At 41.7% G+C, this 16,964-nt stretch overlaps 1 protein-coding gene across 1 annotated transcript in view; it reads right to left on the bottom strand.

The window, feature by feature from the left end:
• Nucleotides 1-14,994, bottom strand: part of LOC126485058 (probable G-protein coupled receptor CG31760) — a 613,409-nt gene extending 598,415 nt beyond the window's left edge. The window contains exon 1 of the mRNA XM_050108660.1: nucleotides 14,819-14,994. Within this exon, the coding sequence (XP_049964617.1) occupies nucleotides 14,819-14,871 (53 nt within the window). The 5' untranslated portion in view covers nucleotides 14,872-14,994. The remainder of the gene's footprint in view (nucleotides 1-14,818) is intronic.
• Nucleotides 14,995-16,964: the final 1,970 nt, after the last annotated feature.

Below are 16,964 nucleotides of genomic sequence, written 5' to 3'. Positions count from 1 at the left end.
CATACTTTGCTTGATATGGCGTCCGTCTGCATCCTAGACTGCCTGAAACCTCACTATAGATTGCTCTGCTACTGCGCTAAACAGCGGTGGAGCACGGAATGTTCAGATGTCGCGATACAGTTCGTGCACTGCTGGAAAGACAGCACATTGCGTCCAGCATTCATAGTCGTGGAAACAGTAATTTCTTCAGCAACTTGTGGCGCTGTTGGGTGTCGCGTCTCCCAGGAGCAATTCCCAAGTCTCCAATTAATTCGAACTTCCGAATAACATTTTTTATCCTCCGTGCGAGAAGAAGGCCTCACCGTATTTCTTTAGATTGCGTACTCGCAAATAACAGCAGTACTATTGTTGTTGTTCTGATAAAAACAGCTCCATCATAAGAGCACTTCTCACCCTGTTGACTGTCTGCAACTGAGATGCACACTGATGTTTGTGTTTCAACCCTACGTCATCATACTAGTACGGGGCCTAACGACAAATCAAGGCACTAACATTACTAACAACCCAAGTCTTGCAACACACAGTCTGTACATCATTCCTGTAAATTTGGGCACCCATATCGTAAATAATTTTCCGTCTAGTTTCAAACTGTACGTGTCAGAGCGCTCCACTGTACAGAGTAACAACACTCACCTTATTTCAGAGATGGACTCAATAGATTTTCGACTCAAACCCTGCTTAGTCTCCCTGAGACGTGCCGCGAAAGACCCAGACGTGAAACGTTATTTCACGTCCGACGTGACGGAAATTTCGTAACGTCTCTCGAAGACAACGGCCAAGTGGTGCGCGAGACAAATTAAGCGACGTATGGCGCCGTAAGCTTCATTCTAATTATTTCTTGGCGAACTAAGACTATTTCTGTGTACTGCTACGCTATGCAGTTACGATAAATAAGGGTCGCCAGCCTTGCATCCATTCACGAGTGAGGGTTACAACAGTCACTTCCCCTATACTACTAGTCAGTGCCCTGTGCTACGTTCACAAGACTCTCAGATCCGACCACTGGATTGGTAAACGAGAACCGCATACATTCTATCCCACCTGATAACTGTCTAAAATGAAAAACGAGAATGACACACACAAAGGCACAGCAAGTTTGCTCTGGAACTAATAGAGTTTATCGTATTCTGTACGACCTCGTCGTCTCTGCCCCATTGTGAGACACTACCTCCAGGTCGCTGATGTCTCCAAGTTGTAGCACGACATCTTTCCCCTTCTGGCAAATTTTTGCTCGTTAAATGGGTAAATTCCTCATAAAATTCAGGAAACAGTTATATTGAACCCGACTGCATACGCGCAAAACTTATAAAACCTCACCCCCGCGCTACAAAGCCCAAGGGTCCTATTCCACCCTCGCATCGGCCGCCGGCTGGCTCTCGATCTTGCGACTTACAAGTAAGCTCCTACAAAACATTTTAACGTGCAGGCCTTTCACCTAGTCAGACTCTAAGGCAGACAGTAGTCACTTCAATTGCCCATTCCCTGCTAACAATCGTAGAGGTTCCTCAACATGCTGCCTCCTGCCAACCCTCTCAGAAATTTCTTTTCTGAAAGATGTTAGGAAATATCAGCATCCTTCTAAAATCCCTCGCCTTTACCTATTTAGCTTGATTAAGGATAGACAGGCAACGCCTATGCCCCCTCCTCTCCCCCAAACTCCTTCTGATAATGGATAACCTGCGCAGGTGCTCACGATAGCGGACAGGACTAGCCGATGGGAGCAGTCAGGAAATGGCAGATTACTAATGAAATGCAACGAAACAGATACATCATCAGTATCTAGGAAGGCGGTAGAGATAATGGATTGAGGATTTAATACGTAGACCTTTATCCCATCAGAAATTAATAAGTTAAAAAGTCCACGAACAATTGCCTCCTACTTAAAGTGGCGGTATTCCAATGTACCAGAAAACCATTATAACTTGGGCAGAGAATGCCTGCGCCACGTGCCGGAAGATTTCCGCTTAGCTCTGTCCCATCAGAAAGTTTCGGAACGTACTGCCACAGGATGAGAACGGCAAACTATCGAACCTCCACTATTGTGACGTAATTGAGCATAACACGAGCACTGAAAACAAAAATCGTTTAGAACTGCCCACGAATGTTTGTATGTGTTACTTCTGCAATGTTTGTCGATGCGGCCATGTCAGTACTTCATACACCCGGTTAGGGTGGTTGCAGCCAGGAAAGATACGGGACTACCACACGCTACTGCTAATTCACCGGCCTCTCAGTGAGCCCGCACCCTTGTATCTCGCATCAGGGATTAAACACCTTTCAAGCCATCCTAACTGATACACAAGGTGTCACTCATATATGCTATCTGTGCCTATTCATAAAACAAAACCACATGCAAACAGCTTCGTTGTCGCTGCTGTCCATCTCTGGAAGAATCTGCCCTGCACTCTTTGCACAATTCTTTGCCGTGCTGTTTTTGAGAAAAGGTTTCGACATTTCCTTCTGTCACACTCATAGCGTTTCCCTAAAATTAACCTATGTGACCAACTTTCCCTTTGTCAACTCTTTAACCCAGTGCTCTTAAGTTCACTAAATTCTGCTTCTTTCCCTTTTTTCCCTCTATTAGTCACGCCACCTTCTCTCTCCTTATATTCATTAATTGTGTGCTATCACATTCTTCTTTTCCTCCGTTTCACCAAGCCCACTGCTGCTAGCACTCATAAGTAAAAACCTATACTATCGTAATGTGCAATTACCATTGCTTTTATCTCGTATGAATATAAATTGTGTGTCATATTTTAGATGCACTATTTTATGTTTTATTTTCCAAACGTAGTATAACAGGCTTACAGGAATACAATGTAAAATATGCGGAATGCTTGGTTACATGTAAGAGAGGCCAGTGGCCCTAATCTTGCCAGATCAGATATATAAATACATATTACAAATCGGTTTCTTAGAGACATTTTCAGTACGTGTGGTCACACTAGCCCTTTAATTTCACTGTTATGAGGGAGACTTACTCGACATATTTTACTGAGTGGATACCAAGCTTAATTCAGTCTGAAACCACGAACGATAACGCAAAACGAGAATACAGCTGCATACCGATTGGTACATTACCCAGATTATAGGAAACGTAAGATTATACTTTTCAAAAACAACCGATGGCCTACCTTAAAATTTATAAAAAACACCACTGATACGTATTAATTTTCAGGAAACACCACAGCACAACAGCTGCATCAATCAATTTTTTTGAGACACTAACGCCACAAACATTGTTTTAATACTCCTTTACTTCAGCACGACTGAAGTACTGCTGACGTCAATGTGATGCAATTGAAAATAAAACAGACGAAGTTCTACAACTGTACAGTACTGTAGATCAACAGCTGTTATAACAACATATTACATTGAGGCATCTCTCACTACAGAAATTTTTTGTCTCAGCCGTCCCCCAAGATTTAAACGTAGGTGTCCCCCTAGTCTTGCTTTCTGGTGCGTGTCACATGTATACAGTTGGAATAAATACGTATTTAAGTACCTGTTTTAATAACATTTCTTCTGATTTTTCAAGAATTGTTCGTTACAACGATGCACAAAACTCATGGGTCTGAAATTTGACCATATGAAGTCATGAGTAACATTCATATCGCATGGAGTGCTGATCAAAGATTTAATGAAAAGCTGCTTGTCATAGCCATTGAAACCGTGTTACTGTACAAAAAAGGATCTCTGAATAATCTTTAACGAGCACATAATTTGGAAGAGCAGTGGCAGTAGGCGCGAAATCGTTATCCCGCTTATACGGAGTTCAGATATTTAGAAAATGTATCCAGCTGAAATAAACGAAAGCTACTCCCATCTTTAGTACAGATTTTCTTTGCTGCTGTAATGATGTTAAATGTGGCACAAAAATGAAATCTGCAGACGAACGGGGCTAGCGATCAAACCATCCAAAAGGTATGTACGTAACTCAGGATTATTAAGTAACGCTAGGACCTCCATTGCACAGTTATGGGGGTAGTCGCAGAATAGATGTGATTTTTACTTGTTGCATTCTGCAACTGTTATTGTCACTGACATGCTGAACACTTCTCCTAGCATATAAAATTCCTAATATCTTTCCGTAACTACAGCGTTTGGTTGAACTTCTGCATGACACTAAACACATCTTGGTATACCTCTCAATTTCAGCTATACTACTCTGGAAATAAGCACCTCTTGACCTATGATTGATCAAAAAAATACGATGCGTCATAGAAACCATTAAAGCTTCACTTGTTATTGTCAGTGTAGTTCCCATTTCGGTATATCTCTGCTGCGTGACTTCCGTGCAAAAGCAGATCTGTCTTTAATAAGTGGTACTAATATCGACAGTGGTATTATGTAGTGATTCGAACACAGTGAAGTCGTTAATAATTCCCTGTCCGCATCAGTAGTTCTCTGGAACATTCGGAGCTGGGCGTGTATTTTGTTGTGGGGCTTAAATGCGAGCTGGGAGTCGTAGTTCGGCTCCCGCACGGAACAGTCACGTGAAGCCCAGTCGCACCAAAATTTGCTGAACAGTTTCCGGATCTAACGATATTAGAATATGCAAGTTTTACTGTGGGCTAGTGTAGCACGAATGAGTAATTATTCGGTTCATTCGCGGAGGGTGTACGTAATTACACATGAAATCAATGTAAATTTAATATTGTCATATTTAGTCAATATCGTGAATTTGGGAGACAAATTATGATTTGAACAATTATAAAGACTACAATGAACTCTCAAAATGTGAAAGATTAATGCAGCAGAGGCAAAAATAAATTTAAATCTTATATGTGCGTTGTTACCTCAAGGCTTTCTTATGAAGTCTGTTGATTACAGACTCAATAAACGAATGAAAATGGTACGTCGTGTTATCCTTTCAAAGTAACATTTTGCGACATGAACTTGATGAACTTCGGTATTCGCAGAATAAAGAAACACGATTTCATTTAGGGAACACACTCAGTTTTCCCAACGAAACATGTTCTCCCTGTAAACAATCCCTTACCCATGTCAGATCGCCGCAACCTAAGCTGTTGACATGAAGCACGGGCAAAAAAGTATAGCGGAAGGGAGGTTCCAGTTTCTGTCGTATTAACGTAGTCTCCGTGTAAACCATCCCTCACCCATATTCGATTGCCGCAACAAAAGCTGTTGACATGAAACGTGAGCAAAAAATATAGAGGAAGACAGGTTCGAATTTCCATCGTATTTACGTGTTCTCCCTGTAAACCATTTTTTACCCATGTCCGAACGCCACAGCCTAAGCTCTCGACATGAAGCAAGAGCTAAAAATGTAAAGGAAAGGAGGTTAAAATTCCTATTATATTGTCAACACTGTCCTAGTTCAACTCGGTCTTATCGGTTGAATTTTTTCCTTCCATTTTGTCCATTAAATTTACTTTATTGTTACGTCTTCCCATTCCCCGGGTACGCCTACTCCGCCGCTGCCCTGCTTTTCTTCTAGTATATAATTACTTAAATATAAAAAAAAAAATACCTGTGTCTTACAGTGTATATATTGCGCTTCCACATGGTATGGTGGCCCACATACTGGCACACGAATGCTGACGGCTGTATGGGCCATCAAATTTTACGTGGCGAATACAGAGCTTGACAATATCAGTCAAGTTTTGCCTGCACAATAATGAACGTGAAGGAAAACAGCCAGTGTTCTATGTATGAAAATTGTCACAAGAAAATTGTATGACAGTCTGCATCACAGTATAGCATAACTGAAAAGTTGTTTTCTGATGTAGTCGGCAAAAATTATAAATAATGAGGCCCCTCAGTGACTCACACACTTCTTTATTTCCGGAATATGATTCTAGTATTTTTACGCTACGTAAAACATAGCGAATGGTATATGACACTTACGTTGAATTACCTCTCCCTCAGTAAACTTAGTGCTGGATATAAGTACATTCTGCACTCAGTGGCAGCTAACGGCACCAAAGCAGCACGCCTGACATCTTCAGGCATAAGCCTTTCAGCGTTCTGTATGAAATACTGGGTGTCGGTGAGAGGGAGTGTCCCAGAATTCTGAAGATTACATATTATATTTTCCCTTTTAGCGCATATTTTTCACAAAAGAAAACAACATTCATATCCAAATAGTGGAGTAATAGTCAATGGTGACGTCTCTGTTAAGTGTCCTATAAGTACCACCATCTTCATATCTTCAAATAGTCTAATCGAGACACCAAATTTATACCGATCATCTGTAGATACATAACTTGTTCCTCGCCATACAATTGGAGTCTCTTTTTACTCGTAATTTATGACCTCCAGCGAGACGTTTGATGAGCTCTTCATGTTTTATTAATGAAGACTATGCTGCATTAACTTGATAACGAAGAGGCAGGCAGCAAGAAGATGCAGCTTGGACGTTCCCATTGTCACTGGCAACTGATAATTTGAAACGCTTCCCTGTAAGGAATATTGAGATTTGTTTGTAGTTAGTTTTCCAGTATGAGATCTTATGCGACAGTTTTTCCCAAACTGTCCCATAACCGATATAAAACAAGAATTAAGAATGCAAATCAAACTGAAATACTTAATCCCCTACCGATAAAAGAAATGTTTATCTGCGTCAGTGACTGAGGCATGGGACCCTGGGCTGTGAGCCAACTGACCTGCAGCAGGACACAACAGCCAATAGGGGGACTGACCCAGGGGAATTCACAGAAGGGACTCGCTGACATCTGCGAGGGTCAACGTCAAGCAGTCAGACTGTCCAGTGCCTTGAAGAGCCACTCTGTACTCTGGACACTAACAGTTGCAATACATACAGCATCTCCATTGGTACCAGGACACCGATGTCTGTCTTAACGAGCTGTGAGTGGATGAAGGGGTGAGCCATTTTAGGCAAAGGCTTGGAAGAACGCTATTGTAAACAGTAAAGTAGGAAACAGGATTTCTTCGAAATTCACAAAAAAACTGTAGATAGCATCTGTGAGTGGAGTAAGGAACATGAAAGTTAGGATGACCTTGAAGTCGTGTGACACCGCCAGCGAGCACATACGTTGGTAACCAACGTGCTTAAGACAAAGGATAAAAATCACCTCAAGGACAGCGTAAATAATCAAGAGGTTGGAGAGAGATATATGGCTGTGCTACAGAGGATCACCCACATTGGACATATACAGACTGAGAGAGAGAAAGAGAGCGGGAGAGAGCGGGACAAGTTTTTTCAGTTCCAAATGTGGGACAACTTGTTACTCGTTAACTGACTCACTTGAGAGGAGACCAATTAGTCGTAAGACAACATTTCACTGGTCGGCACTCGGAATATTTACCTCTCAGCCAACAAACGTCATATGATTACAGAAAGAACGTGAGGCTTCCTTGTAGAAATCAGAAGCGGCCGAGAAACTCTACCGCCAGGAAACATCTCGGAAACATCTCTTCGGACGAGCATCTTCCCAGCGAGGCATCTCTTCGAGCAGAAGCTGACTTAATGACCTGGGGATTAGCGGACTTTTACAGCTGATGCGAACTTAGCCGCAGGTATAAGTCATTGTTACGAAACCAATAATTGATTTTGCAACCACTTCTGCCTCTATCTGCGGATCGACATGGCGAAATCGTGATGCAACAGTGGGTAAACTGTAGGGGCCGCAGAGACATTTTCACCAAGATTCAGTAATTTCAGTCTTCATTCTGAAGATTTGATTGTAGTTGAACTATGAATACGCTTTCAGCTGCGGCCATAGCTGCAAGCTCATACGTTTCTGTAACGTTTTCTATCGTTAACACCAACGCTCTGACAAATACAGTGTGACTCATGCAAATATAATTGTTTCCCCTGATATACGTTTATCTGAATAATATTGCAGATTCCAAATACAGGCTTGCCAAAAATTCACTTCCTATTTTCAGAATATGTCAAATCATTTATTATGCATTTTAATGCAATAAAATGAGTTAACTGCGACTATTATTTAGTTCGGTATGTAACGAATTTCTTGGTCATTGTTTTCGAGGACAATGATTTAATTATGTCAGAAAAACAGGGCCACTTTGTATACATGTAATTACGTAACAATAAGCAGTGGTGTATCATTATTTTATCCTGCCCTACACTTACCCCCCTTACTTCTGGACACGTCCTCAGAAGCTGTGAAAATACGTGATTCAGTATCTCGCACCAACTAGCTTATGGTGACAATAATAAGAAATGCTTTGACACTTTATTCGCGTCGGCACCACGGAATCTTCGTATTAACGTTATACAACTGCAGACAAATAGCATCTCAATCGAGACAGTGTGTGTGCCCGACCTGTAGGTAAGAAGCTGTATCTGTTTGACGTAATAAGAACCTCAACAGTTCAACTAATTTAATCTATTACTCTTTCCTGCTGAAGATATAGACGGTGGTCCATTGATAGTAACCGGGCCAAATATCTCACGAAATAAGTGTCAAATGAAAAAACTACAAAGAACTAAACTCGTCTAGCTTGAAGGGCGAAACCAGATGGCGCTCTGGTTGGCCCGCTAGATGACGCTGCCATAGTTCAAACGGATATCAACTGCATAATTTTAAATAGGAACCTCCATTTTTATTACATATTCATGTAGTACGTAAAGAAAAATGAATGTTTTAGCTGGACCACTTTTTTCGCTTTGTGACAGATGGCGCTGTAATAGTCACAAACGTATAGGTACGTGGTATCACGTAACATTCCACCATTGCGGACGGTATTTGCTTCGTGATACATTACCCATGTTAAAATGAACCGTTTACCAGTTCCGGAAAAGGTCGATATCGTGTTGATGTACGGCTATTGTGATAAAAATGCCCAACGGGCGTGTGCTGTGTATGCTGCTCGGTATCCTGGACGACATCATCCAAGTGTCCGGACCGTTCGCCGTATAGTTACGTTATTTAAGGAAACAGGAAGTGTTCAGCCACATGCGAAACGTCAGCCACGATCTGCAACAAATGATGATGCCCAAGTAGGTGCTTTAGCTGCTGTCGCGGCTAATCCGCACTTCAGTAGCAGACAAATCGCGCGAGAATAGGGAATCTCAAAAACGTCGGTTTTGAGAACGATACATTAACATCGATTGCACCCGTATCATATTTCTATGCGCCAGGCGCCATGGCGACGACTTTGAACGTCATGTAGAGTTCTGCCGCTGGGCAACAGAAATGACGGGACGATGACAGATTTTGTGCACGCGTTCTTTTTAGCGACGAAACATCATTCACCATCAGCCGTAACGTAAACCGACATAACATGCACTATTGAGCAACGGAAAATCAACGATGGCTGCGATAAGTGGAACATCAGCGACCTTGGCTCGTTAATGTACGGTGCGGCATTATGGGAGGAGGGATAATAGGCCCCATTTTATCGATGGCAATCAAAATGGTGCAATGTATGCTGATTTCCTACGTAATTTTCTCCCGATGTTACTACAAGATGTTTGAGTGCATCACAGAATGGCGATGTATTTCCAACATGATGGATGTTCGGCACATGGCTCGCTAGCGGTTGAAGCGGTATTGAATAGCATATTTCATGACAGGTGGACTGGTCTCGAAACACCATACCACGGACCGCACGTTCCCAGATCTGACGTACCCGGATTTCTCTCTGTGGGGAAAGTTTAAGGATATTTGGTATCGTGATCCACCGACAACGCCTTACAACATGCGTCAGCGCATTGTCAATGCATGTGCGAACATTACGGAAGACGAACTGCTCGCTGTTGAGAGGAATGTCGTTACACGTACTGCCAAATGCACTGAGGTTGACAGACATCATTTTGAGCATTTATTGCATTAATGTGATATTTACAGGTAATCACGCTGTAAGAGCATGCGTTCTCAAAAATGATAAGTTCACAAAGGTACATGCATCACATTGGTACAAACGAAATAAAATGTTCAAACGTACCTACGTTCTGTATTTTAATTTAAAAAACCTACCTGTTACCAACTGTTCGTCTAAAATTGTGAGCCATATATTTGTGACTATTACAACGCCATCTATCACAAAACGAAAATAGTGATCCAGCTAAATCATTCATATTTCATTACGTACTACACTAATACGTAATAAAAAAATGGGGGTTCCTGTTTAAAAACGCATTTGATATCCATTTGACCTATGGCAGCGCCATCTAGCGGGACAGCCATAGCGCCATCTGGTTTCCCCCTTCAAGCTAGACAAGTTTCGTTCTTTGTAGTTTTTTCGTTTGACGCTTATTTCGTGAGATATTTGGCCCGGTCACGATCAATGGACCACCCTGTATATCAGTTTATCAGTTCCTGTAATCGTTCCAGTGGGGTCGCTTAAAATCCTTCCTGGTGTGTCAATAAATTAAACAATGAAGTATCATAAAGTTAGCAAGCATACATCTGTTAGAGAAATGAGGAAAAGAAAACGATATGGCTACCTAGGTAACTGGCGTGCGGGAGATCCGGTTTCGACTCCCAACTCTGGCAGGGATTTATCTTTAGTGAGGGGGGGGGGGCGGAAGGGGGGGAAAGGGGACTGATACCGGTTGCACTAAGTCTCGTGCCGCCAACTGAGGAGTTACCCGACCAAACAGTACCGGTTCCAACATCAAGACACCTGTTAACGCCCGGGAGAGCGGTGAGCCAATAGTGTGACACTCCACACCGCACCCAGTGACGCTACAGCTAGAGCACACGAACCAAACATCATTAAACGGTCAGAGGATGACATGGCAGCTGGTCGGGCCCGATTCGCTCGTCTGGAGCCAGAATGCGGAACTTATGGGTCTAAATACATGTACAGTACCATGTTCGACTCCCGGTGGTTCGAACTGTGTAATTCCCATCTTTTATATAAATAGTTAATTATGAGAAAGCTTTGTTGAGGATTATTGAATGCTGCCCCAAAGTGAATGTGGATACGAACGTCTAATAGATTACGTAGTTGATTTCGTGTGCCAATAAGTCACTATCTAAGAGTTGTAACTTGCACTCTATAAACTGCATAGTAATAAGAAAATTAAAACGGATCCCTCATTAAACAGGATTATCTTTACTCACAAACTGTTCTGAAACGTGTCGCTAGTACTCTATCAGCACCGCTAGATATCTGTTGAAAGAACTGTACGAGAGTTCGAACGTTGGAGTCATCAGATGGCAGGTGACGCGCACTACATGAGATGTATTTAATAGCAATTATCAGCGTTGGAAAGGAACGGGGCAGGGGTTTGAGAATATTGTTCTGCGTGAGAAGCGTAGACGACGTAACACTCATCTCGTATGGAAGATCCACAAATCAGATGCAAGAGATACTATTATTATTAACAAGGTAAATGTCACTATTGTGAACTGAAGGAGGATGGAGGGGGGGGGGATCAGTATGTAACTAATATTTCTATTGATAAGTTGAAAGTAAAGAGAACACTGCTAGAATGAATTTTAACTCTACAGCGAAGTGGGCGCTGACTTGAAATACACTGGCAGAATTAAATTGCCTCCTATGCCGGGATTCGAAACATTCAGAGACAAGTCTATCTATTGAGCTGTCCAAGTACGACTTACGACCCGCTGTCACAGCCTTACTTCCGCTAGTTGCGTCCGCAATATCTTTTCCCCCAATAGAGCAAGTTGCGGGATAACTTCTCTTTACGTTTGGAAGGTAGCGGAGTTTCTTATGGACGTAAAGCAGTGGTGTGGGTCATGAGTCGTGAGTGGATAGTTCAGTCAGGAGAGTGCTTGTCCGCGAAACGTTAAGGTCCCAGGTTCGAGTCCAGCTCCGGTACAGTTTCAGTCTGCCAAGAAGTTTCTAAGAGAGAAATTAAAAATTAAATGCAGATTTCATATTTAAGTCTAAAGTAAATAAAAAGAAGGTTATGCTGCTTAAAAGGAATTTCAGATCTCCGAGATTTGTCATGCATGTTACATTTCGACAGCGCCTTCAATACGAGGAATAGGGAAGAGTTCTATAGATCAGGGAGGGAGGAGCGAGGGGGCAGCAAGTGTTTCTCGTTTTTGCAGTACTCATCGAGCGTGACTGTTTCCGTTTAGGAATGATGTAGCAGGTACTTCGTCTTAATGGGGAATAGTGGAAGTAGAAAGGATTAAATGTGGTCTAATGGTGGCTGCATTTACTGACTGCCAGTAAGGCATGATAGAATTATATCATTCGTTTCGATTTCCTCTAGTACGACTTCTCGCACTATTGCTTTCCCGTGGTTCTAGTACATAGAGGCTTTGAACTTCCGTTGGGCTATATGCGTTAACAGAGGTTTTTTTAATGAAGTTTCAAAGTGAAAACATTAAATTATAAAAGAATTGGCGACACGGCCATGGAGTAAAATAACTACCCTAGATGAGCGATAGAATTCAGGAAGCCTTTCCAGACACGAAAGTAACAGTCGACTTTAGGCTTGGTAGTGATGATGAATACTTTTATAATTAAGAAACAATTTTGGAACATCCACGAATGACTTAACTATTTAGCAAAGTGGCAAGTCCCCATATAATAATAAGCGAATTATTTCAGGTGCTGCCAAGACTGCGGACATCGGCAGAAAACTGAAAAGGAACTGATTTTAATATGGAATGACTTTATTCCAACTGTTACAAATCAGATAGTAAGCAACCAGAGCAAAATGTGGTGGACCACCAATCCAGCTGACAAACGCTTCCACAGCGTTGCAGCACAGCGAACGGATAATGTACGTATTGATGGTATGGATACCGAACCCCAAAGCAAGCGTTTTCAAAGTCTGTGGTCAAGAAAAAAATACTGACAAGTCGCTTTTGTCAGCCAGAGAGGTTTGAAATGTGTTGCCTGAGCTCTTATTGATAAATATATAAAGGCTTAGTAAATCTTCGCCATTCCTGAGGGCCACATTCATGAGGGAAAAATAACAACGGGCACGAGGTCTGGATTGCAAAGAAAGAATATATAAGACATGTCTTCAGTCCCTGCAGAGACCCAACTGACCCATTACAAATTGGACCTATCGCATCCATCTGTCACATTGACAGGTTCTGGCAGCTGTAGATAGTTATTTCGCTACTTTTTCGGTATATTACTCCATGAACGTCGCTTACACACCAACAGAGAAACTGGATGAAGGGCACTGGTCTCAGAAGGAACTGCATCGAAAAGTGAATCCATTTTCAAGCTATAAAACAATGACGCTCACTTCGAGCAATTTCATACCTTTCTCCTTATCTTTTCTCTCGTTGAGCACCGTCTGTGAGTGGTTTCGAAACTGGACAAAACAGACATGGTTTAGATTAGATTGGATTAGATTAGTACCCGTTCCATTGATCATGAATATGACACTTCGTAATGATGTGGAAGGTGTCAGGTTAATATAAGGTCTATATACAAGATATTACATTACAAAAAATATTACATAACACTAAATATGTTTAATTCTTTTCTTTTTGGGTGGGGGGTGGGGGGGGGAAATTACCCACTTACTATATTCAAAAATTCATTTAATGCGTAGAAAGTGTTGCCATTCAGAAATTCTTTTAATTTACTTTTAAATGCTATATGGCTATCTGTCAGCCTTTTGTTGCTATTAGGTAAGTGACCCAAAGAGTTTTGTAGCAACATAATTTACCTCTTTCTGAGCCAAAGTTATATTTAACCATGAGTAGTGAAGATCATCTTTTCTCCTAGTGTTGTACCCATGTACACTGCTATTACTTTTGAATTCGTTCGGATTGTGAGGCTACAGTGGAAATCCCTAGCTCTCTAAATAAGTGTCTGCAGGATGATCTTGGATGAGCTCCAGCAATTATTCTGATTACACGTTTTGAGTAATGAACACTGTTTTACTCAATGATGAGTTACCCCAGAATATGATGCCATACGAAAGCAGAGAGTGAAAGTAGGCGTGGTAAGCTAATTTACTGAGATGTATATAGCCAAAATTTGCAATGACTGTAATAGTATAAGTAGCTGAACTCAAACGTTTAAGCAGATCTTCTGTTTGTTTTCTTTTAAGTGCAACGCCTCATCAGTGCATACACCTAGAAATTTTGAATATTCTACCTTAGCTACCGATTTCTGATCGAAGTCTATATTTATTGATGGCGTCATTCCATTTACTGTGTGTAACTGTATATACTGTGTTTTGTCAAAGTTTAATGCGAGCCCATTTGCACAGAACCACATAATGATTTTCCGAAAAACATCGTTTACAATTTCACCAGTTTATTCTTGTCTGTCAGGTGTGATAGCTATACTTGTATCATCGGCAAAAAGTACCAGCTTTGCATCTTCGTCAATATACAAGAATAGCAGAGGACCCAAGACCGAACCTTGCGGCACCCCATTCTTGATTGTTCCCCAGTTTGAGCAATCACCAGTTTTTTGCATATTATGTGAACTGTTTATTTCAACTTTCTTCACTCTTCCAGTTAGGTATGGTTTAAACCATTTGATCACCGTCCCATTCATACCACAGTACTTGAGCTTATCTAGAAGTATTCCAAGATTTACACAATCAAAAGCCTTCGATAGATCACAAAAAATCCCAACAGGCGACTTGCGGTTACTCAGAGCAATTAATATATCATTAGTGGAAGTATATATAACATTTCCCGTAGAAAAACCCTTCTGGAAACCAAACTGACATTTTGTTAAAACTTTATGTTTACAAAGGTGTGAAGCTACTCTGCTATACATTACTTTTTCCAGAATTTTGGATAAGGCAACTAATTTAAATTTTTCCACATTAAATCAAATTACGTAGCTGAGACATTCGCAGAGGCTTTTGGTAACATACCACTCGTACCATTCTATCGTGACTGCATTTGCCCACCAACGGTTCTACGTGTTCCCAGGTGGCCGCGGCGAGACTTACTTGAAGAAGTAGGACCCGTTGTAGCCGAAGAAGGGCACGGTGTAGGTGAGCATCCAGATGTTGCCGCCGCCGCAGTCGTAGTACGGCTTGCTCCACTTGCCATCCTCGTACGTCACGCTCAGGATCTCGTCCGGCTCCCGCGGCGTGTGCGCCGTCTCGTTGAAAGTGTACGTGTTGAAGCCTGCAACACACACGGCGGCGCCGCGTGTACTTGCGGGTCTCGGCGCACAGAGCAATGAACAATGGTAGAGTAAAATAGATGGCATATTTTGGTTGTGTTAAAAAAGAAGTAATGAGGTAGGACATTTTTGTTATCAACTGGTATCCTTCGGACGACGGTAATATACATCTTGACCTACTGACCCGGCCTATAGAGAGAAATAAAATTATTTTGACGGGTAGTGAACTCCAGATGGACTGGCCACCGTGGCCGAGTGGTTCTACGCGCTTCAGTCCGGAACCACGCTGCTGCTCCTGTCGCAGGTTCGAATCCTGCCTCTAGCATGGACGTGTGTGATGTCCTTAGGTTATTTAGGTTTAAGTAGTTGTTGGCCTAGAGGACTAATGACCTCAAATGTTAAGTCCCATAGTGCTTAGAGTGATTTTAACCATGTGAAATCCAGATGGATTCCTAGGATCAGCAAGTGTGATTTGTCAGGGCTGTTTCAACAAAGGAAATTTATCAATCAACATGATGCCAGGTATGCGAGTACTGGTAAACGAAGCATTATTCAAGAATGGAATCAATCTAGACATTTTTTGCAACTGTTTCAGTTCACATCGATTCATAATTAACGAAAGACACTACTTGGGTAACATTTTTATGAATCAGAACAAGCTTTGACACGAATAGCATATCATCGTGCGATCTAAAATGAGAAAAGAAGAAAGGAGGCGCGATATTATAAAAATTAATGAGTGTGACACTACAAATAATACCGTCGATAGTGCCACAAATAGCACTAAGATATAATGAACTTATTCATACCTAGTCCTGGTAGCTTGAGTCTGTCAATAATGGTAAGAACGTAACATAAAACCGCTTAAAAAACGACAGGGTATATAATGGAAAAGATTATGTAGTCAGTCACCAGGCCTGGGCACAAGTCAGTGGCTAGTACAATGATTCACTTGAACGTAGATACTTCCGCCACAAAACAAGAGATCTGCTATCCTTTATTTTCGTTGTTTCCTTTATTTTTTAATGTACTATAGTTTGTGAAGTCTCATAATATAAAATTTTGTCAACCAAATTAAGAATCTGGTATTCGTAGCATAAGTATCTACATCTGTAGTTACAGCACCCGTTGCTGATTCTGGTGCATGCCGAATAGATAGATGCATTCATCTTTTCTGTAGAGAGAGAATTTTACCGTGCACACTCTTGATTACGAAATTTGTGTTTACAGCTGTCTTAAGTTGGAAGGTTCTGAATCCGTAACTGATTGCCGAATAAAAAGAAAGTTGGATTAAATAACACATCTGAGAGGCAAATAATTCAATCAAATAAAATGACGTCATCACTCTCAGACTTGTGGATGAGTAGTGTAACGCCGGAAATGCATATCCTCCTATTTCCATCTATTGTACTATAAATTTTTTTCCTTATTTTGTTACCTGAAGATATGACGTTTCTGTATCTTTCTATATTGTAATTGCTTTACTATTTGTATATACATGCATTTATGTCGATGTATAATTGGTTTGTTTTGTAAATACTATTTGTATTTTTACGCTGGGTCTTGCCTAGGGAAAACTAAGCTATCGAACGATTATATCGATAGATCGTGTGGAGGACCAAAGTGTTTACGATATTTGGTAGTGTGACCTCGGCCGCGTGGAGCGTGGGCAGAGCAGAGTTTGGCTGGAGGAGGACAGTGGAGCCGGTGTGTTGTGTGACGCTCCCGCGAGTTGCCGCGCTTTCGGGGTTTGGCAGCATGTAATTGCGCTCTACTTTCTATGATAGTTTCTGACACGGTGTCGCTGACGGGAAGCATTAGCTGGCACACATCAAGAGCCCGTTTCGGCTGGAGACCGTGTCGAGAAGGAGGCGCGCCAACATCCAGCTTCTGCAACAGCGACGGCCGACAATGAGTGACTGTCGCCACCTCCTCGATCGACGACTTCAAACCTTCAATCAACCAAC

This window comes from Schistocerca serialis, chromosome 6 (assembly GCF_023864345.2).
Source record: "Schistocerca serialis cubense isolate TAMUIC-IGC-003099 chromosome 6, iqSchSeri2.2, whole genome shotgun sequence".
NCBI classification, from domain to species: domain Eukaryota; kingdom Metazoa; phylum Arthropoda; class Insecta; order Orthoptera; family Acrididae; genus Schistocerca; species Schistocerca serialis.
Note: the sequence above shows the minus strand (reverse complement) of the source record. Positions and strands in the feature narration are given on the sequence as shown.